The 22,259-nt window shown below is 41.5% G+C and overlaps 1 protein-coding gene across 2 annotated transcripts in view; it reads left to right on the top strand.

Annotated features, from left to right (window-relative positions):
• Positions 1 to 292: 292 nt before the first annotated feature.
• The window catches only part of CDC6 (cell division cycle 6), a 30,786-nt gene continuing 8,819 nt past the window's right edge, over positions 293 to 22,259 (top strand). Inside the window, exons 1-8 of one of the 2 annotated variants that reach the window (XM_058183679.1) lie at positions 293 to 394; positions 2,227 to 2,423; positions 5,143 to 5,400; positions 7,210 to 7,409; positions 10,277 to 10,452; positions 13,279 to 13,385; positions 14,111 to 14,250; positions 14,626 to 14,726. In XM_058183679.1, the coding sequence (XP_058039662.1) occupies positions 2,228 to 2,423; positions 5,143 to 5,400; positions 7,210 to 7,409; positions 10,277 to 10,452; positions 13,279 to 13,385; positions 14,111 to 14,250; positions 14,626 to 14,726 (1,178 nt within the window). In that variant the 5' untranslated portion in view covers positions 293 to 394; position 2,227. The remainder of the gene's footprint in view (positions 395 to 2,226; positions 2,424 to 5,142; positions 5,401 to 7,209; positions 7,410 to 10,276; positions 10,453 to 13,278; positions 13,386 to 14,110; positions 14,251 to 14,625; positions 14,727 to 22,259) is intronic. The other variant, XM_058183680.1, reaches the window with a different exon arrangement.

Below are 22,259 nucleotides of genomic sequence, written 5' to 3'. Positions count from 1 at the left end.
GATGGGAATTGTAGTTTTGTTTACTAAATGGCAAATTTTGCATTCAGTAAAAGGCTGCTTGCTTCTGCTTTTTTAACCGGGAAAGAAGATCCTCCCTGGGAAGCTGTACTGCCCTATTTTTTTTTTTTTATGACGTGAAAAAGAAGGGAGGGAGGGAGGGGAGACAAGTTGAGCGGCAAGAAGAGGAGCGCGGCGTAGAAGGGGCAGGGCCAATGGAAGAATGCGTTCGGCGCGAAGAGCGGTGATTGGTTGGCAAGGAGCGGCACCTCTCGGATTAACCAATCGGCGGGACCGAACGGCTAAGAGCGCGCGGGGAGAAATTCTTCCAGTCTTGGGGGAAGAGGTGAGAGATCGGCGAGCGCGATCCGACAAACTTCCAAGGATTCGGTTTATGGTGGGTGCTGGATCTCTTGATTCAGTCGGGAAAGGGCGGTATAGCGATTGAGGAAGGGGACTTTCTGTGCGCGGGAAAGAATCAGCTTTCTATGGCAGGATTTGAAACTTGAACATGCTGCCTGCGTCTCTCTCTCTCTCTCCCCCCCTCCCCCACCCTCTATTGGACGGTTGTCCCCATTTCACCGTAGCGATTTTTTTGAATACTGGCCATGGGGGATTATTCTGTCAGAAAAGATAGACGTTGTGGTAGAACGGGGAGGGCATAAGTTTGAGAAGGGGAACACGCGCCATTGAAGCCTATAGCTTTCTCGGTAAACGCATGGCAGGTCTGCGCTTCCGTTCGGTCTAAGTGGCAAGAGATTCGAGGAGGGCGATCCAAAATATATAGATACAGATACAGATATCGTGGCGTAGGAAGAGGCTGGTTGGCCGTTCCCTCATGCAACTCCTTCCAGGAAAAAGTAAGCCAGCCTTAGTTAGCTTGATGTCTTCAGGGCACGTTGTTGCAACACCTGAGGCAAAAGCCACGTTGGCTATAGATAGAAAGAAGGGGTTGTGATCTGAAGCACCAATTTTAAAACTGCCCAGCAGCCAAAGCTCTCTGGATGTACTGTAAAACACTAAAATAACGCAGTTTGAATAAAAAAGTTTGTAAAATAAAATTTAAAATATAGGCATAGTGTGGAAAAATAAAAAGGGCCTTCTTTCTGGTGCAGAAAATGATGCCAGTGTAGATGTCAGTTGAACTACTTTTGGAAGGAAATTCCATAAATGGGTTGCTACCACAGAAAAAGCTGTCTCCCACCTAATTTCCTTTGGGAAAGGGCTTCATTTAATGATTTTTAATGTCTGGGTAAAATATATATATATTGGAAAGTTGAGAGTTTAAAAAGTTTATTTTGAAAGTCCATGTGATGGTATCCAGGACCATTCTGAAGCCAAATTTCAATGTTTTAAAGCTAAAAATTAAAATGGGAGAACTTTTTCTTACTGTTTTTCATTTAACTCATATTATCTGCTAGCCGCTAGCGGATACATTTATATGAAACCTCCCTATTTGGAAGTATTTCAACTCTAGAGCTTGAACAAGCAAGTGGGGCATGTTATGCATCTTTGTAATATTTGATAGATTTAATAAGTTGGCCTCTATCAAAATTTAAAGCTAGGATGAGTGCATGTTTTATGATAATGTTTAGGATTTTATTACATTTAACAAGTGTACAAAGGAAGTAAAGAATAAGGGAAGGATAAGTACACAAGAATCAAACTTTGGGTGCAGAATAAGTGTAATTAAACTTGTGGACCAAGATACACTCAGACGAGTGGGACAATAAAACAGATCCCCACAACTCATGCAAAAATCCCTGGTGATTTCATGGATATACTTTTACCAGCCACTGTCTTCTAGGATTGTTTTTAAATTTCTCAACCTTGTCTTGAGGTGTCATTCTGGTCTTCCTTCCAAATGTTAGCCAGGTTTGACACTTCTCTGAAATCAGACAAGTTTGATTAATGCTGCCACTTAACTGAGCTATACAGTGGAATACTTAACAGTGAATACTGTTAAGAAAAATGTATAATTTTAAGTTGGTATGGAGGTCCTGCACTTCAACCCTGACTGGGAAGGTCTTGACTGTCCCTGTTTGTGGGTGAGGGGGAATATTCTATGCTTTAATCCATTTTGATTTTGTTGATGTAGGAAAAGAAGTATCAGGAGGAGACAGAATACTTGATCTAGCTATCTTATAGACTATTTGTAGAGTATTAGAGATTTCTAGAGAACTCTTTGCTTACTTTGAATGCTTATTTTTTTTCTATCTTTGGTTCTAGTATGTCCATCATGCCCAGTACCAGGTCACAGTCCCAGAGCCAAAAGATTATAGATTTTCCAAAGCGAAAATCAGTCAGGACACTTCAGAAATCATTAGAGAAAAAGAAGGGTTCCCATCTAGATCCAGCAACATTGCCAGTCTCTTTGTCGTCTTCCCCAAAGCAGATCTTACCTCTCAGTCCCCGCAAACGCCTAGGTAAGTTGTTTTTCCTTATACCTCCCAAATATCCTAGCACAGTGTTGAATATCAGCATGTGTAGATCATTTTCTTTAAAATTAAGGTAATAGAAAGGGTTGACAAACTACAGGTAGTCTTCGACTTACAACAGATCATGTAGTGACTCCGGCAGTGAAGAAAGTGATTTATAATCATTTTTCACACTTATGATTGTTGCAGCATCCCCATGGTCACATAATTTATGTTTGGATAATTGACAACTGGGTAATGTTCAGTGTCCCAGGGTCATGTGATCCCCTTTTGCAACCTTCTGACAAAACAAATTCAATGGGGAAACCAGATTCACTTAACAACCATATTACTAACTTAACAGCTGCAGTGATTCACTGAACAAATGTGACAAGAAAAGCTGTAAACTGGGGCAAAGCTCACTTAACAAATTTCTCACTTAGCAACATAATTTCTGGGCTCAATTGTGGTTGTAAGACAAGAACTACATGTAATTGCTTATAAACAGAAAACTTCAAAAATATATGAACCCAAAATAGCCAGAGTTGATTATTAAAAAATACTATGAACTGACCAAGTCGAATGGTGAAATTAGACCAGGGATCTGCAACCTTAAACACTCAAAGAGCCATTTGGACCCATTTCCCATAGGAAAAAAAAACACCGGGAGCCACAAAACCTGGGTGGGTGTGGCCAACTGGATATCACTCACTCCCATTCAGTCACATGACACACCCCAGCCACGCCTACCTAGTTGGTCATTAGGGCAGAGAACCAGTTGTTTAAAAACACCAGGAAACACAAAACCCTTTTGACATTTAAAATGATGTCAAATTATGCCCTCCTCTCTGTATCTCTTTCTCCCCCTCTGTATCTCTCCTTCCCTCCTCTCTCTCCATGTATCTCTCCCCCTCCCTCTCTGTATCTCTCTGTCTCTTCTCCTCTCTCTCCCTATGTATTTCTCTCCACCTTCCTCTGTATCTCTTCTCCTCTTTCTCCCCGTCTCTCTCTGTTTCTCTCCTCCTCTCTCTACCCCTTTCTATATATCTCGCTTTCTTTTCCTAGATTTGCAGGTCGCCCTTCTCTTTTTCACCTCCAACTCCACTCGCCACCTCTGGGAAACTCCTCACATTTACCTGCCACAATTCTGGCAGTCAATGTCCGCCTCCACTCATGTGGTTAGGAAAGAGGAGGGCATCGTTTCTGCCTTTTTTATATTGTACACCTCCCGAAAGCGCCTCCACGAGTCTTCCCCCTTCAGGACTCATTTCCTCGCAAGAGCCAGCAATAGTGCCTCTGCCCCAGCAAGCTTACCTGGGGGCATTTCGGTCCCCTTCACCCGAATTTGGCAGGATGAGTATGAGGGCTCCCTCTGCTGCAGGAAAAAGTGAAGAGTGCTGGGGGCGCCTCAGATGCTCAGGGAGACGTGCTAAATTTCACTTTGCGCACACACACTGACCTCTGGGGTAGGTGTGCAAAAGTTTGGGGGGGCAGCCCCCTTTTCCCACTGCCCTGAGCTTCTTAAAGCCGTGACTGGGCACTACAGGCCCATTCCCCTTTCTGTCATCCCCTCCCAGATCCCATTCCCATCCCGCCAGCCCTCATGCTAGCAAGGCCGGTGTTGGTTGTGGCCGGTTAGGACCAGTGTCTTGGGTGGAGAGCATGTTGAGCGTCTCCCCAAGCGACCGAGCATGCCCAGCACCAACAAGGGCCAGAAGAAGCTCCAGCAAGAGTGAGGCGCCAGAAAATCAGTCCTGGCCGCTTTTCCATTCCCTGCCGTCACCCTTACCTTCTCAGGCCAGATGAGGAGTGACTGGGAGCAGAGGGCAAGGGGAGGACCAGCCAGTGATGGGATAGAAAACCACAGCAGAGGGCCCAAAGAGCTGCAGGATGCCAATACTGGGATTAGACAAATTAAACTTGCCTATTCGATTCTTTGGCATTCTAATTCTGTAAATCTATGACACAGTTATTATTGTGGGAAATGTTAGGTCTCGTACTCTGTATAGATTTAAGCACATAACAAATAAAAATGCTAAATATTACCCTCTAATTAATGTTTATAACTATTAAGATTTGTTAGATTTATGTTCCATTTTTCCTCCTGGAGTTTAAGACTGTATGCATAGCTCCCACCTCCATTTTCCCCTACCATAATAACCTTGCTAGGTAGGCTGGAAGGAGAGGCGGATACTAGTCCAAAAATACTAAGTGAATTTTTCTGATTGAAGATTAAGTTGAACCTGCATCTCCCATGTCCTAGTCCAGTATCCTAATGATTATAACAGAACAGACTTGCTCTGCTAGCTAGCTAGCTAGCTCTTTGTTACCCAACTAAAAATTAATTTATGCAAAATGAATTAATAAATCACTTGGACAATACTGGAGAAAATTAGTTCTAATGACATTTCTATAGCCTTATTTACAAAGAACTGAGTTTTAACTTTTTTAAAATTACAAATCCAAGTGTTTTGAACTTTACTATTGCAAGAGATGACCAACTAATGAATTAATAAGAATGAATCATTAAAAAGTTCACAACAGAATGGTTTCCTCAGAGCTCCACCCATAGCCTCTGAGATCATATTATTTTAAAAAGATAACCTTTGAGTGTCTCAAAATGAGACTATAAAAGGATAACTTTTTGAAGAAATATCTTTGTGTAAATGTCTGAATTTCACTTATATTTTTATATTTATTTTTTATACTATCTCTTTGTTTCCTGTAGGTGATGATAATCTTTGCAATGTTTCCCACTTGTTACCTTGTACCCCAACTAAGCAGAGTAAAAAAGAAAACGGCTTTCCAGCAACTTCCCCCAGCGCCCGGACTTCACTCTTCGGTGAACATTCAGGGTTCAGGACTCCCACCAAGTTCAGCATTTTGGTTCAGTCTCCAGTACAAAGGAGCCAAGAAACACCCACTACTATGAAGTGTTACTCTCTTAAAAAAGAGCGAGTACGAACTCAGCTGTTTAAGCCAGAAGGTATGTAAGAATGGTAGGACCTATTGTTTCAATCTGTCTTTTCCAAGGAACGTCAGTATTAAAAAAAATCCTTCAGTTCTATATTATTTTATTTCTTTATTTAGTCATTCCATTTATATAGCTGCCTATCGCAAGAAAGCGACTTGGGGTGGCTAACAACAATTTTAAAAAACAGCAAAAAACAACAAAAAGAGGCAATCACCCACTATGGTAAAAGCAAAAATAAACAAGCATCAATACAAATTCAATGTAAAGTTTTACAACAATAAATATAATACTTATATTAGCATATTATTATTTCTATTATTGTATAGAATGGGAAGACTAAGCATGGCTCTGTTACAAGTAAATGAAATTCTAAGGTGATTTTATTTAGGAACCAACACAATAATGTGAAAAAGATTTGGATTTCTGTTAAAAATAGCATCACAAACTATAGTTGAATGAATTCATTTGAACCTTCAGATTTTTAGTTCAGATATGATTGCTAGAAGACTTGAAATAAAGTCTGCCACCCTTAGTCATCAATAATGTGTTCTTAGGGGACATTCCATTAATATCTGCCAAAGCATTGGTTGCTTCCAAAAAGATATTTCTAAATTTTGTTTGAATTATTAAGTATTCTTTTCCTTGGTTGGCTGAAAAATGATGATTTTTTTTTGACCTGTAGCCAAGCTATCATTTGCTTTTCCTCCTCCAATATTTTTCTTACTCCTGTGTGGCCCTGAGTATTCTTCAGAAAAAGAAAAAGCGGGGATGAAAGTCCTCTACTTTCCAGGTATCTCAACCAAAAATAAAAAGAAAGGAACTACTAGGAAAATAGTAGCAAAAAGAATATTTTTCAAGCTAAAATAGGTAGATTACTTTGAAAGATTGAAAACAGTAGGTGAATAGAGCATAAAATATTTTTTGGTGGGTAGCTAGAAGGAAACTGGGAAGCCAGTGAATTAAAACTAGAAGAAAATGAGTATGGAGCAACTGTAGGAGGGAAAAAGGGTTATGCATATGATGACAAATTAAAAGTAGTTATATATGTGCATAGCGTGGTGAGTGAAAGAGAAGAAATGGGTTATTAGAATAGGAGAAGCTGTTTTGAGGGGGTTGAGTTTTACAACTTTAAATTATTATTGATACTAAGGTTGTGTATGGAAGAAAACAATTTACTATTAAGCTTCCTATTTATGAAAAGTATTCCCAGGGAAAAAAATTGAAAATACTTTTTGGAGAAATTGGTTTGCCTCACAATGGAAAGGACATTTTAATAAGGTAAAGAAGATTTAATATATAAACATACCTTCTTAGTTATTTTCTAACACGTTTTCTAAAAAATACATTATGATGTAATAATAACTTATGTGATCTTTCCCCCAATGTCATGGTAGACATTTTATTTCTGTGTTTAACAAGCGTTCCCCAAAATCATAATGTATTCACAAGCCCTAAATTCCCTGCACCAAAAGTTAGAATGAATTTGCTGGGCATGCAACCAATTTCACTTCTTCATTGATTATATTTATTTATTTATAGAATCCTATTTCACTAATCTTACAGCTGCAGATAGTGTTCGAGAGTCAAGATAATATATTAACAGTATCAAACAAATAAAATGCAATATTTGTCTTGCTTAATTTGATAAGAATCTATGTAATTGAATAATCTATTTCATTATTAACAAGAACTCAGTTAAAAGTATATACAGCTAATTCAATAGCAAAACTTTACCTATTATTTCTTTTTCTAGAAATAATGCTGTCATCTACTGTGTCAAGATACATTTTTGTCTTATTATAGCTGTTTGTTTTAATGCAGGCACCTATTATCAACAGGCAAAGAGTCTCCTTCATACAGCTGTTCCAGACCAATTGCTTGCAAGGGAAAAAGAAACAGGTGTCCTGCAACGATTCCTCTTGGAACATGTCTGTAGAAAGAAGCCTGGAAGCCTTTATATATCTGGAGCCCCTGGCACTGGGAAAACTGCTTGCCTCAACAGAGCCTTGCTTGATTTGAAGGTAACTGCTGGATTTGATCATGGGTATTAAATGTTCTTCAGATCAGAATGATACAAGACTCTGTAATGGCTGGTAATGTGAGAATGCGCTATCTGTCTTTTTTAACTTGTAATATTTTATTTTAACTTTGTTCTTAACTCAGTTTTAACTCTGCTGTATGTATGCATTTATATCTCTTTTTATGTTTTTATTGTAAACTGCCCAGAGTCACCTAGATGCAGTATTCAATGAGTGTGATTGATAGGTACATAGGTAGGTAAGCAGGCAGGCAGACATTGGCCCTTGCTTAACAGTTTAGGCTAATAGGTGTAGTGTCACTACAAGTAGTCCTTGACTTACCACCATTCTTTTGTGACCATTTGAAGTTACAATGGCACTGAAGCACTGGGCTGAGCAAGGAGACTCCTGCGTATAGAGGAGCGTATAGGCCAGTGTCATTGCAGTGGGGAAGGTGCGCGCCCTGCTTGCTCCGCTCTCACCGGCCAGAGGTGGGGCTCCAAACTGCGTCCTCCCAGCCAGAGTGCCATGTTTGTTTGCTTGCTGGCCATCTCTGAGGAGGGAGCTGAATTGGGCTGCCCAGGCCCCCACTGTGGGGGGAGAGGAAGGGGGGTGTCTCCCCGACAGGATCCAGGTTGGAGTTGCCTTATTTTGCATGGATCTCCAATGCTTGGCTTTGACTACCAGCTTCCACTCCCCCTCCACAGCCCAAGTGGTTGGATTCACACGACACATAAAACTGAGCAGGAGAGCACAGATGGATGGGTGGAGAGATAGAAAAATAGATAGAGAGATAGAGGAGGGGGGGAGGGAAAGACAAATGAGCGGAAGAGAAAGACTGAGACAGCAAGCGTTGAGAGGGAGAAAGAGAGACACAGGTGTGTGTGTGTGTGTATCAAAGGTGGATTTCAGCAGGTTCTGACCAGTTCTGGAGAACCGGTAGCAGAAAGTTTGAGTAGTTCAGAGAACCGGTAGTAAAAATTCTGACTGGCCCTGCCCGCATCTATTCTCTGCCTCCCAAGTCCCAGCTTATAGGGGGGGAAATGGAGATTTTACAGTATAGAATATTAGAATAGAATAGAATATTTTAATTTGTATACCGCCCTTCTCCCGAAGGACTCAGGGCGGTGAACAGGCAGATAAAATACAAACATACATAGTAGTAAAAACAACCCTTAAAAAACTGATTTAAATGTGCCCAAATATTAAAAATAACATACATCCCCATAAAATTACAAAAATTTAAATTTTAAAAACCCATCAAAAGTCAATTAAAATTTAAAGATAAAAAATCAAGCTATTCCAGCCATACGAAATAAATATGTTTTAAGTTCGCGGCGAAAGGTCCTAAGGTCTGGTAGTTGTCGAAGTCCGAGGGGAAGTTCGTTCCACAGGGTCGGAGCCCCCAAAGAGAAGGCCCTCCCCCTGGGGGCCGCCAGTCGACACTGTTTGGCTGATGGCACCCTGAGGAGTCCCTCTCTGTGGGAGCGCACCGGGCGATGGGAGATCGAGGCCGGCAGTAGACGGTCCCGTAAATAACCCGGTCCTAAGCCATGGAGCGCTTTAAAGGTGGTAACTAATACCTTGAAGCGCACCCGGAAAACAACAGGTAGCCAGTGCAGTCTGCGCAGGATAGGTGTTACATGGGAGCTCCGAACCGCTCCCTCAATAACCCGCGCAGCCGCATTCTGGACTAGCTGAAGTCTCCGGGTGCTCTTCAAGGAGAGCCCCATGTAGAGAGCATTGCAGTAGTCCAGGCGAGAGGTAACGAGAGCATGAGTGACCGTGCAAAAGGCATCCCGGTCCAGGAAGGGACGCAACTGGCGGATCAGGCGAACCTGATAAAAAGCTCTCCTGGAGACGGTCGCCAAATGATCTTCAAAGGACAACCGACCATCCAGGAGCACGCCCAAGTTGCGTACCTTCTCCATCGGGGCCAATGACTCACCCCCGACAGTTAGCCGCATCTGCAGCTGACTGTACCGAGATGCCGGCATCCACAGCCACTCCGTCTTGGAGGGATTAAGTTTGAGCCTATTCCTCCCCATCCAGACCCGTACGGCTTCCAAACACCGGGACAGCACTTCGACAGCTTCACTGGGGTGGCCTGGGGTGGAAAAGTACAGCTGAGTGTCATCAGCATACAGTTGGTATCTCACCCCAAAGCCACTGATGATCTCACCCAGCGGCTTCATATAGATGTTGAACAGGAGGGGTGAGTGAATCGACCCCTGCGGCACCCCACACATGAGGCACCTTGGAGTCGATCTCTGCCCCCCTGTCAACACCGTCTGCGTCCGGTCAGAGAGGTAGGAGGAGAACTACCGATAAATGGTGCCTCCCACTCCCAACCCCTCCAACCGGCGCAGCAGGATACCATGGTCGATGGTATCAAAAGCCGCTGAGAGGTCTAATAGGACCAGGGCAGAGGAGTAACCCTTGTCCCTGGGCCTCCAGAGATCATCCACCAGTGCGACCAAAGCTGTCTCCGTACTGTATCCGGGCCGGAAGCCGGACTGGAACGGGTCTAGACAGACAGCTTCATCCAGGTGCTGGGGTATCTTTCCCTTCCACACCAACCAAGCCATGCCACATCCATAGAGCCGGTAGTAAAAAAATTTGAAAACCACCACTGGTATGTATGTATGTATATACCTGTTTCCTATAGAAAAGAAAACATTTGGAGCCATAAAACTTGGATTAAGCATGGTGGGGGGTCATGTGCCTGGGTAGGAGTGAGTGATGTTGACTTGGTTTTGTGGATCCCAGTGTTTCATTTTCCGTGGGAAACATCCAAATGGCTCTTTGAGTGTTTAAGGTTGCAGACTCCTGGTCTAAGTAGTGATCAAACTTTCACATCTTCCTGATAGACAGAACTCACTGGGATTCAGATCACAGTCTTAAATTGTATGGCCTTAAGGAGCTCCCAAGCTGTCTTCCCAGCAATTGCCGAACAGTTGGGCCTGGCTGGAGCTGCCAAAGCAGCCAAAGGTGATGTCATCAGAAAGCTAGAGAAACGGTTGACATCAGAAAGTGCATCGATGGCGTGAGTAAATTTCTTATGGGAGAAGTTTGTTTTTTTAATTTAGTCATCCATTGGAAATAGGGATGGGATTATCCATGAATTTATGTTGTGTATGAAAAAACAGCATGTTTGGTTGTTTTGGAACTCTAATTTACAGTATATGAGAGCATTACAGAATCCCTGTATGCTTCACAGAAAAATGTAACTTGTCAAACTCCAGTGAGCAAGCTGCATTTTCTCACCAGAGATGGGGTCATCTGGCTAATAATAATTTGAATGAAATGTTCTGGAGTTAGAGGAATCGTTGCAGGAGGATTACATATCTTTCCTATTGTCTTCTCCATATAATTCCTCCCTATAAATATATTTAGCTATTTAAATATATTCAAAATTTAATAAACTGAACCATTGAAATTGGATTAAGCCATTTGACCGCATTATTAGTGATAACAATTCTATCTAGGGAAAGCATTGTAGAAATAAACGATGATCTAATAATGGATATTATCATTATCATCATCATCAAGTAGGCTGATTGGTACTTGGGAGAGTTGTCCAACCCACAGATTTTATATATTTTGACCAGATCATTTGAAGGTGTACTATGAATTTATTCTCAGAACTATATCTAAGCCTCAAATCATTCTGGGGTTTGCCCTTGATTAGCATTAAATGAGTGGATACAGCGCTTGATCAATTGGAACTCTTATTTTTGCTTATCTTTTAAATATATATATTGCTCTTCTAGTTAATTTTGAAAAATATACTGACTCAGATATTTTAGGACCAGTTTTTAAAATAGTTTTGGAGAAAGACTAATTCCAAGCTGGGAGAAATAATTGTTTCCTATATAATTGGAAATAGAATCTTCAATTTATGAGTTTGAGAGAATGACTTCTTTGTAAATGAATTTATTAAAATGCTGGGGATGGCATAAAATAAAGGGATCAATTAAAATATGCCATAAGCTAAGAAACAAGCAAAAATTACACAATTAAATTTAGATTATACAATTAAATAGCTTATACAGCATTGAAAAACTATGAATTGCCTTTACCATAATTCTGAAAGGGGTTTTAGAAAATAAAGTATGACCTTTCTTAGGAGAGATTTCCACAATATGGATCATATTGCTGAAGAGGTCTTTTCTCACATAACATATAACCATACATTTTTAGATGGGGGTTAGAAATAAGTTGCCATTTTTAACTACATTGTTGGTTTGTCTAGCACCTCATTACAAGAGGTTTCTGCCTTGCCTTTAAAAAATGCGTTGAATGTTTCTAAATGTAGTCACTATTCTTCAAAACATTTTTTCCTCTACCCAGAGATGTCAAGCAGTGACATAAAAGCTTTTTGTTGCATCTTTTTTCCTCAATGAATAATGAAAATAACAGGCAGGTGTTTGTTGGAAGGAGGCAGTCCTTCAAGTATCTTGTCTTTTCATAAGGCAAAACTTGCATCTTATATTTTACTCACAAAAACTGGAAGTCGGTGAATTTGCTCCAATAGTAGGTTGTTAGAGCAAATTCATTGCCCCACTTTATATGCTATAGCAACACACTTCTGAAAGCAATCTAACTGCAATATTATATGCCAGCTACAGTTTTGAATGCTTATGAAGGTCACAGTGTTAAGTGATGTAAATAAGAGGTAATTAAAACACAAATCACAGTGAAAGCACAGATGGTGCAACAATTGAAAATGGGACTGGGAAGAGGCATCCTTGACCATTGCTAACAGTCTGACCTTTCAGGATCAGTGCCAGTTACAAGAGCACCACTATCTAATTATTTTCCAAGTGCTTCAAGCTTATTAGAAAATCAAAAAGTGGAATTCTGTTCCAAGAGGAGGATATTTGGGATCAGCCATTGCAGCTATCCATCTCCCCACCCACATATCAGTCAGGAGAACTTCCAGCACCAATAGCTAGAAAATTCTCCAGAGCATTCACAGATTCTTCCAAAGCCACTGATCTCCAAACAAACCAAATTAATGGTCCACCAGTGCAGCGATTTTATGTCTCAATAAATGTAAGCACTGTTAATAATGTTCATGTAAAGTCATTTTCAACACAGACTGTTAACGAGGCTGAAACTAAACATTGAATCAGATCTTGACTCTGAAAATAGTTGTATATGAACTAATTCAAGACAAAAATTTTGCTTAAAAATAATTCTTGAATTATTTCAGATAGTACTACCTTGGTTTGAATTTCCCCAAAACAAGGAACTTAGAGATGACTTACAGGCAGCCTGTAACAATTCAGGTAAAAAGCTAGTGAATCAGAGGGTTCCCGAAATTTAACCTGTAGGCCAGACAGCATTTCAATACTGTAGAAGAATGGATTTATGATAATCTACTGCAACCGCACCTTTCTTCCCACTGAATAGTGTATTTTGTTATCTCTGAAAGCCTAGTGAATGTAATTAGCCAATTCCTTTGCCCTTATATAACCATATTTTATTTAAATGACAGCTCAGTTTCTTTATCCAGAATAAAATCTCTAAGAGTACAATATATTTTTAATTGATATTAAGCAGCAACATTTTATGATCCAGTGAATTTTCCCTAGAATATTTATGAATCCATGGGCTTACATACTAAACTATGTGGGGTTTTGTTTTTGTTTTTCAAAAAAAGCATTTTATTCAATCTTCTGGAGGTCGGGAATCTTGTAAGTGTTATATCATTTCCGTTCACTCATTGTCTAAAGATACTGCCTGCAGCTAAAGTATATTTTGTTTAATTTTTTTTGAATGTTTTATTATCTGCTTATGTGTTACATTGGCATATTCTTTTCTCCGGGAAGGTGATGTTCAGTCTTGATGTTTTTCATCCTTGCAGTTTGGTTGTATTAGATGAGATGGATCAGTTGGATAGTAAGGGACAAGATGTTCTCTATACAGTATTTGAGTGGCCTTCCCTTCCCAACTCTCGGCTCATTCTCATTGGTGAGTATCAAGAGATATTAAAAACTTTAGCTTGATAGTTAAAAGGAAGAGAGTTTTACTTTTGCAAGAAAATATCTATTTGGGTGCTGGGTATTTTCCAAAGTTTTAATTTTGCCCACTATTGATTTCAATGCCTTTCTTCTGCTACTCATTCATGTTGACTACTGCTTAGCTGTGCTGTTATAGTTCTTGCCACCTTCTCAACTACCGAAAGGGAAAGAAAGAGGTATATTTAAGTTAGAAGCAGAAAGAATAGAAGATTTTCAGACAATGTGGATCTTTGATTATATTCTGTATCTGTTAGAGTTGTGCATTCCCACTGATCTGCTAAGTAGAAAAATCTTTAATTAATTGCTTATCTGAAAGATACATAACATTCTAAGGGAAATCAGAACTAACTAGGCCAGTCTTCTATGTAGCATGTAGGACCATCCACCCAAGCCTAAATTTAACAAACTTTTCATTGTGCAAAATAAGAGGCACAAAGTGGGGTGCTGAGAAAATATGAAATACTTTCCTTCTGAACTTACTTGTGCATTTACTTAGAACCAGTAAAGATGGCATTAGAGATGTGGTCACAATGGCAGGTACAAGATAAGTACTGTAAAAGTATAGTTGCCCCAAGGTTTTAAAAGAAAGATTTCAATTCTTAGAGAAACTATGGGTAAGATGGAATGTTTGTTTGCGGTATATAAATGAGGTTGGTTGGTTTGTTTATTTGATAGGTATAGCTAATGCTCTGGATCTCACTGATCGCATCCTGCCTCGCCTGCAGACCCGACCTTTGTGCAGGCCACAGCTACTAAACTTTCCCCCATACAGCAAAGATCAGTTGGCTTCTATTCTCCAGGAACGCTTGAAGAAGGTAATATCTCAGTGGCCTAATTCAAAAATTAACTGTCTTGGCCCTAAGCAACTTATAGAAGGGATAAGCTGCATTTATCTTTGATTTCACTTGAAGAACTATGATATGAATTTCTCAGCATCCTCTGCTTTGCATTAGGAGCTCCTTCAGTTTCTTTGCAGCTGAGAACAAATTAGTTAATTTGTTGGGCTAATCCCTAATGGCAAAATGTAAGGTAGGAAGTTAAATGATTAAGAATATTAATTTGAGCAGAATGAGAGGTTTTGAACTAAGCATAAGAATTGCTTTATATACATGCCGATGTCTTTTTTCTCTCTCCAAAAATGTAGGGCACCATTTCTTTTGTTACCATGTTTTCTCTTTTTATTCCTTTAGGTGTCAGGGGAGCAGGTGTTGGACAATGCCGCTATCCAGTTCTGTGCTAGAAAAGTCTCTGCCTTCTCTGGGGATGCCCGCAAAGCACTGGACATCTGCAGGTGACAAATATACAGTGAACTAAATTCTAAGCTAATTACTGGATGTGGAACGTGATTTAAAGCTTCATTATGGTGTTTGGTCCCCCTGTCTGAGATGGGGGGGAGACAGAACCCTCCTGTCTTTGTAGTGATAGGGGAGGGTGGTGCCTCCTGGCTGTGCTAATGTCTGGAAATGTTTACAGCCCATTACCTATGAAGGGTGAGAGGAATTGGTCCTCCTGCAGCGATTATAGATTGGTTAATTACATTTAGATTGCAAAAGGCTCTCATTAACAGCTCTCAAGCAGACATCTTTATGGTGCTTGGAAATGTTATCTTTTCCCACACAAGAGAGTTTATCAGAGTTGTCTTCCATCTTCCTTGATTTCAGTTAGACGTTCACGTGGTGTCCCCTTTTATGTTTACTCGAATGCAGAGCAAATACACCTGCTTTAGTAACGTATGCATTTACTGATACCAGTCAGTTCAGAAATTGCTCCTAATGATTTTGGGTGGTTTAAAGTTAAAAAAGTAAGAGGATTACAATTTTAAAAAATCATAGGTGTCCTGAAGGGGGTCGACCATCAACTTATCTCAAGGTCTAGGTCTAGGGGAAGAGCCAGATCTTCAATAACTTTGAAGATCTGAATAATTGTAAGTCATTAGGGTAAGACCAATGTGGATCATAGGAGGAATATTACAGCAGAACAACAATAGAGATTTCACACAGGCAAAGAAAAGAAACTAGCTGTCACTTGGGGAGGATTCCAGTCTAGTTTTTTGCATTAGGGTTTAGATATTTATAGCATTTGAAAAGCACAGAAAGCATATTATATGTTAACCCAATAATCGAAAGCAAAAGCCACATGCAGATTAATCCAGATTATGAGAAAAGAACAGAAGCAAAGAATGTGTGCTATGGTGCCATTCTAAGAGGGCCAGAACAGATGACTGTCTTGAGGAAGGCAAGCTTCTGGAATGCCATTGGTCTGCTGTTATTCCCTTATCTTTATAGGTAAAATGTCCTTTTGACCTCTAATAGTAAGAGTCAAAATATGAAGTGATCTGGTATCATTTAAGGGGTTCATATAGACCTTGCTGTATTCTACAGGTTGTGTTTTCATTTTGAAAAAAAATTGTTGAAATATGCTAGCCAAATAAATATTACTAAAATAAATATTTATTTATTTATTTACTAAATAATAAATATTTCTCTTACATATGTTTCACTATTAATCTGTTTTTCTTTTGCTAGCCCCTGAACTATGCAAATCATTTTGAACTCCATTAGATATTTACCTTTATAATCCTTGAGGAGATTTTAATCTGCAAAACCTTTATAATTTAATTTCCTGATGCATCATTTTTATATAGAAGATTCTTGTAGGAGTTTTTCTTTAACTGGATTATATTTTATTTCTCTTAGTTAAAAACTGCAGCAGTAAACATAAAATAGTTTACACAAAGGATCTAGAGGAAGAAATGATGATAACAATAATAATACTAATTTAAAATCAGCATTAAAAGTTAATTGGTCCTAAAGCAGTCTTTAGAAGAAGTAGAAATACAATTAAAGTTTATGTGAAACCAATTCAATGAAAGACAGTTGATGCTCATCTGCCTGACATTATGCACTTGAGTTAAGTGAATGCTTAACCAAGAGCAATTTTGGTATATGGAAGAATGCCATTCTAAAGCTTTACTTGTTCATTCTAGTTGAGGGTTGTTTGTTTAATTTGCTTTTTTAGTGGGCGGGTTATGTTTTGTTTTTGGCTTTTGTTTTGTCACCACCATTTTGTTTGCTTTATTTAGTTATATGATTGTACAAAAAATACTTAATTTTATTAAACAAATTCACTGATGAAAATTATTTTGTGCCTTTAAATATCCCTGGCTCCATTTCAAAATAACTTTTGTTCTAAAATTGCCAACCAACTTTTGGATCTGAAACTTAAGCTTTGGTTTAGCTATGAGTAAATGTCAATTTATACATAGATTAAGTCCTGGTTCCACCCACCCATGTGGTGCTCAAATTAGACATAGGTTAGCACAGAGGGTCAAAATCTGCCTCTGGCACTGCTTCCAATATAACAAACAGAGCATTCATCTCATTAGCATGCACGATAGTAATGAAATCCCATTAATGGGCCATGCATGCTGTACTAGATCTTCTTTCATTATAGCATGCTTGCACAGTTTCTCCCTTGTGACTTGAGAGCTACTTTAGAGTATTGGGGTGAAAAGGCAAGATCAGGAACTGGTATAAGTAGAGTAACATTCACTGTAAGAAGGCTAGGCTGGTATAGGTTTCTTGTACCAATAATAAATGCCATAGCATTTTACAGGACTTTCAGCTGGTGGGTCAAGCCCAAAATGAATTCATGAATTAGCTCAAGTGGGCTGTGTCATGGCAATAATGGTTATATTTCTTTTATTGCTTTTAATTTTGTTATTACCCTTTTCAAATGGGAACTATAATAGGAAAGAGGAGTGGAATTATGTAGAAATACATAAATACTGAAAAGGAGTAGGTGAGAAGAAATTCTTAAAAATGAAGAATTGAATAGTTCGCTGTTAAACAGTCTCTTAATGGTTGAAGACTTTCTTCAAATCACAGGATTAGAGGCAACCAAATCAACCATTTTGTTTAACTCATCTGCTCTTGAAGTTGAATCTCAATATATATCACGCTTGCCAAATGTTGTGCCTAGTTTTCTTAATAATCACAAAAATAGACAGTTCAATTTATTTAATAGATTTGTTTGCTTAAAGAAATGTAGCTAAAATGAAAACGTTTGTTAGAGAGGAATCATTCTTCAACCTTAAATAACTATCTGTTAAAGCTATTTCCCTGAAGTGAAAATGATTGACTTCAGACATTTGGGCAGTGTGGGTGGTTAAAAAATTAAGATGGTGGCTCTGGGACCATCTTTTTGATTGTGCAATTGCAGTTACTATCTTTACTTTTTAAGATTTCCCTGTGGAATCTCGTTGTAACAAACTCCTTGTTCATGTTTCATTGCTGCCGCATGAAACTAAATCCAGATATAACATGATGGCAAGCATTGTACTGAAAATCAAAGATGCCTCCTATTGCATGCTTCAAATAGATTTCTGTTGTTAAGGAAGTCAAGAGAATTGACATTAAAGATTTCAAAAATGACATGTAGATTGGAAAAGTATTTCTTTTTCTCCCCTTTACAGGACAATCAGTTTAGAACTATATAAAACTATACAGTATAGTAAACACTTTTATTATACAAATGGTAGAGCCTATTTATATGTCTAAAAATATAGTAAGTGAATCTTCTACAAAGAGTTCTGGTCAATGAGTAGGGCAACAGCAAAAATGGGACATTATCTTGCAGCTTTCTGTCCTTGGAGCTTTTCGGTATCTAGATGACCAGTGAACTAGATTAATGCCAAAAATAGGAGGCTATGGGGATTTGTAACTAAATGTTTTCAGGGGATTTTTAAGGGGGTTTTTAATGGGAGGGTGAATAGTGATAGGTTTGGGTTGGGGGGTGGGCTGGGAGAGGGGAGGGAAAACCCGTTGGGGAGGGGGCCAGTTCCTGCGGGTACTCGCGGCGCTACTATATTAGGTCTGGAGGTGATGAGGGAGGATCTCGTTCTAGTTCATCAGGGTTATTCCATCGGCACGGTAAGTGGGAGGGGCAGATATGGCGGAAGCGGAGGGCCACATCATGTTTCGGGAGTATGCGCTCGCTGTTTAAGAGCGATCACGTGCTCCGGCCCCTCAGACTTTTCCCGTTCTCCGAGTAACCAGATTCCTCAGAGCTTGGACCTTCGCCTGAAGCTATGCAATGTGAGGTCCGTGGTGAACAAAGCCCCCCTGATTTCCGATCTTATTCAGGAGGGGGCCACGGACCTTGTGGGCATTACGGAAACCTGGTTGGGCACGGAAGGGGGGACTCCCCTGGTTGAGATGTGCCCACCAGGTTTCCAAGCATTCCACCAGGTTTCCGAGCATTCCACCAGCCGAGGGCCCAAAGTAGGGGTGGAGGGGTGGCGGTCGTTATCAAGGAAAGTCTAGAACCGAGGGAGACCACTGTACCTCAGATATCTGGTTGTGAAACCCTCTATGTGAAGTGGGGCCGTAGGACTCAGGTGGCCTTGTTGATCACGTACCTGGCTCCTTGCTGCGTGACAACAGCCCTGCCCGAGTTGCTGGAGGTGCTTGCCGGGTTGGCGGTTGAGATCCCCAGACTGATGGTCATGGGGGATTTCAACCTGCCATCAACCGGCGCGGCATCTTCGGCGGCTCGGGAGTTCATGGCCTCCATGACAGCCATGGACCTGACTCAAGTAGTGGACGGCCCTACTCACATTGAGGGAGGCACACTAGATCTGATTTTTATCTCGGGTCAGTGGATGAATGATCTGTAACTGGGTGATATAGTCGTTGAACCTTTGTCATGGTCGGATCATTCTCTCCTTTGTCTGGACTTTCGGATCGCTACCCAACACCGCAGGGAGACGGGACCAATGCGTTGGTTCCGTCCCAGGCGCCTGATGGACCCGGAGAGGTTCCTGACGGAGCTTGGGCCGTTTCCTGAGGAACTGGTCTGCGGCACGGCCGAAGAACCAGTCGCGGCCTGGGGACAGGCCGCAGCTGGGGCTCGACCGTGTTGTGCCTTTGCGGCCTCTGACCCGGTGTAGGTCTCAACCAGCTCCTTGGTTTACTGAGGAGCTGAGGGAGATGAAACGCCGGAAAAGACGCCTAGAGAGTGTCTGGCGGTCTAGCCGTTCCGAAGCTGACCGAACACTGGTTAGGTCATTTATTCAGACCTACCTGGTGGCATTGAGGGAGGCTAAGCGTACATACATTTCCTCCCTTATTGCATCAGCAGATAACCGCCCGGCCGCCCTGTTTCGGGTGACCTGCTCTCTCCTGCAGCAGGAGGCGCGGGATGACCCCTTGCAGGGCCGAGCCGAGGATTTTAGTAAATATCTGTACGATAAAATCGCTCAGCTCCGAGACGGTTAGACCAAAATTGGGTAGATCCAGGTGAGAAGTCAGAGCCTCGTCTTGTTGAGACTGTTTGGGATGAGTTTGATCCTGTGACTCCTGAGGATGTGGACAGGTTGCTGGGTAGGCTTAATGCCACTACATGTTTATTGGACCCGTATCCCTCCTAGCTGGTGCTGGCCGCACAAGAGGTAACACGGGGCTGGCTCCAGGGAATTATTAATGCTTCTTTGTTGGAGGGGGTTGTCCCTCCCACCTTGAAAGAGGCGGTGGTGAGACCCCTCTTCAAGAAGCCTTCCCTGGACCCAGCCATTTTAGGTAATTACCGTCCTGTCTCCAACCTTCGCTTTGTGGCGAAGGTTGTAGAGAGTGTGGTGGCATGTCAGCTACCCCAGTTCCTGGATGGAACAGTCTATCTAGACCCGTTCCAGTCTGGCTTTCGGCCTGGATACAGCACGGAGACAGCTTTGGTCGCATTGGTTGATGATCTCTGGAGGGCTCGGGACGGGTTATTCCTCTGCCCTAGTCCTACTAGATCTCTCAGCGGCTTTTGATACCATCAACCATGGTATCCTGCTGCGCCGGTTGGAGGGTTTAGGAGTGGGAGGCACCATTTATTGGTGGTTCTCCTCCTACCTCTCTGACCGGTCGCAGACGGTGTTGGCAGGGGGGCAGAGATCGACCATGAGGCGCCTCATGTATGGGGTGCCGCAGGGGTCGATTCCCTCGCCCCTCCTGTTCAACATCTATATGAAGCCACTGGGCGAGATCATCAGTGGCTTTGGGGTGAGTTATCAGCTGTACGCTGACGACACGCAGCTGTACTTTTCCACCCCGGGCCACCCCAACGAAGCTGTCGAAGAGCTGTCCCGGTGTCTGGAAGCCATGCGGGTCTGGATGGGGAGAAACAGGCTCAAGCTCAACCCCTCCAAGACGGAGTGGCTGTGGATGCCGGCATCCTGGTACAGTCAGCTACAACCACGGCTGACTGTTGGGGGCGAGTCATTGGCCCAATGGAGAGGGTGCGCAACTTAGGCGTGTTCTTTTGAAGAACACTTGACAACCGTCTCCAGGAGAGCTTTTTATCAGGTTCGCCTGATCCGCCAGTTGCGCCCCTTTCTTGATGGGGATTCCTTATGCACAGTCACTCATGCTCTTGTTACCTCTCGCCTGGACTGCTGCAATGCTCTCTACATGGGGCTCCCCTTGAGGAGCACCCGGAGGCTTCAGCTAGTCCAGAATGCAGCTGCGTGGGTGATAGAGGGAGCTTGTTGGAGCTCCCATATAACACCAATCCTGCGCAGACTGCATTAGCTGCCTGTGGTCTTCCGGGTGCACTTCAAGGTGTTGGTTACCACCTTTAAAGCGCTCCATGGCTTAGGACCGGGTTACTTACGGGACCGCCTACTGCCACCGTTTGCCTCCCACCGACCCGTGCACTCTCACAGATAGGGACTCCTTAGGGTGCTGTCAGCCAAGCAATGTCGGCTGGCGGCCCCCAGGGGAAGGGCCTTCTCTGTGGGGGCTCCTACCCTATGGAACGAGCTTCCCTCTGGACTTTGCCAACTTCCGGACCTTTGGACCTTTCGCCGCGAGCTTAAGACCTATTTATTTACCTGTGCGGGACTGGCATAGAACTTTTTAGTTGTTTTTAGGGTTTTAAATTTTTAAATTAGGTTTTTGGATTTTAAAGGTATTTAAATTCGGGCTAAATTTAATAAGTTTTTTAATTGATATTTTATTGTATATATTTGATTGCTGTTTTTATTCTGCCTGTTCACCGCCCTGAGTCCTTCGGGAGAAGGGTGGTATACAAATCAAATTATTATTATTATTATTATTATTATTATTATTATTATTATTATTATTATTATTATTATTATTATTATTATTATTATTATTTACTCTATTGAATCAGAAGGCAGCTTTGCAGAGCTGTTTTGAGTGCTATCCTTGAAAAGTGGGCCAATATCCATAGATATAGATATAGATATAGATATAGATATAATGTGTGTATAAAACCCTCCAATGCATACATGCAGCAGACTGACATCCACCATGAAGATGTAACACAACCACAAACACGAAGCCAAACAACAACAATGCAGCTCACCAACTCAAATCCCCCTGCAACTCAGACTAACCTGAGCACAACCAAGATCCCTCCCACGCAAACAGAACACGCCCCCATCCAATCAGAGCACAGCCAACCCCACCATCCAATCAGAGCACAGCCAAACCCCCAACCAATCAGAACACACCTCCACCCAATCAACACAGCCAAGCTCCCAACCAATCAGTTCAAATCCCCACTAGCAGTTAAAAGGAAGAAACAGCTGTGATCACACATTGTTCCTAGAAGCACGAAGCTGTAAACACCAGCCTGAAGATGACGAATGAGACTTCATTGAAACATCGCCAAGACACTTCCAATTTTACGTGGGAGAAAACCCGAATAACCAAAGACCTACACACACACACACATACACACACACACACACAAATGCTTTTGAAGCAGTTAAATGGTGTCTTATGCAAAGCATTTATTTTACCGCTAGAATACC

Source organism: Ahaetulla prasina, chromosome 4 (genome assembly GCF_028640845.1).
Source record: "Ahaetulla prasina isolate Xishuangbanna chromosome 4, ASM2864084v1, whole genome shotgun sequence".
Taxonomy (NCBI): Eukaryota; Metazoa; Chordata; class Lepidosauria; order Squamata; family Colubridae; genus Ahaetulla; species Ahaetulla prasina.
This window is presented reverse-complemented; position numbering and strand designations above follow the sequence as displayed.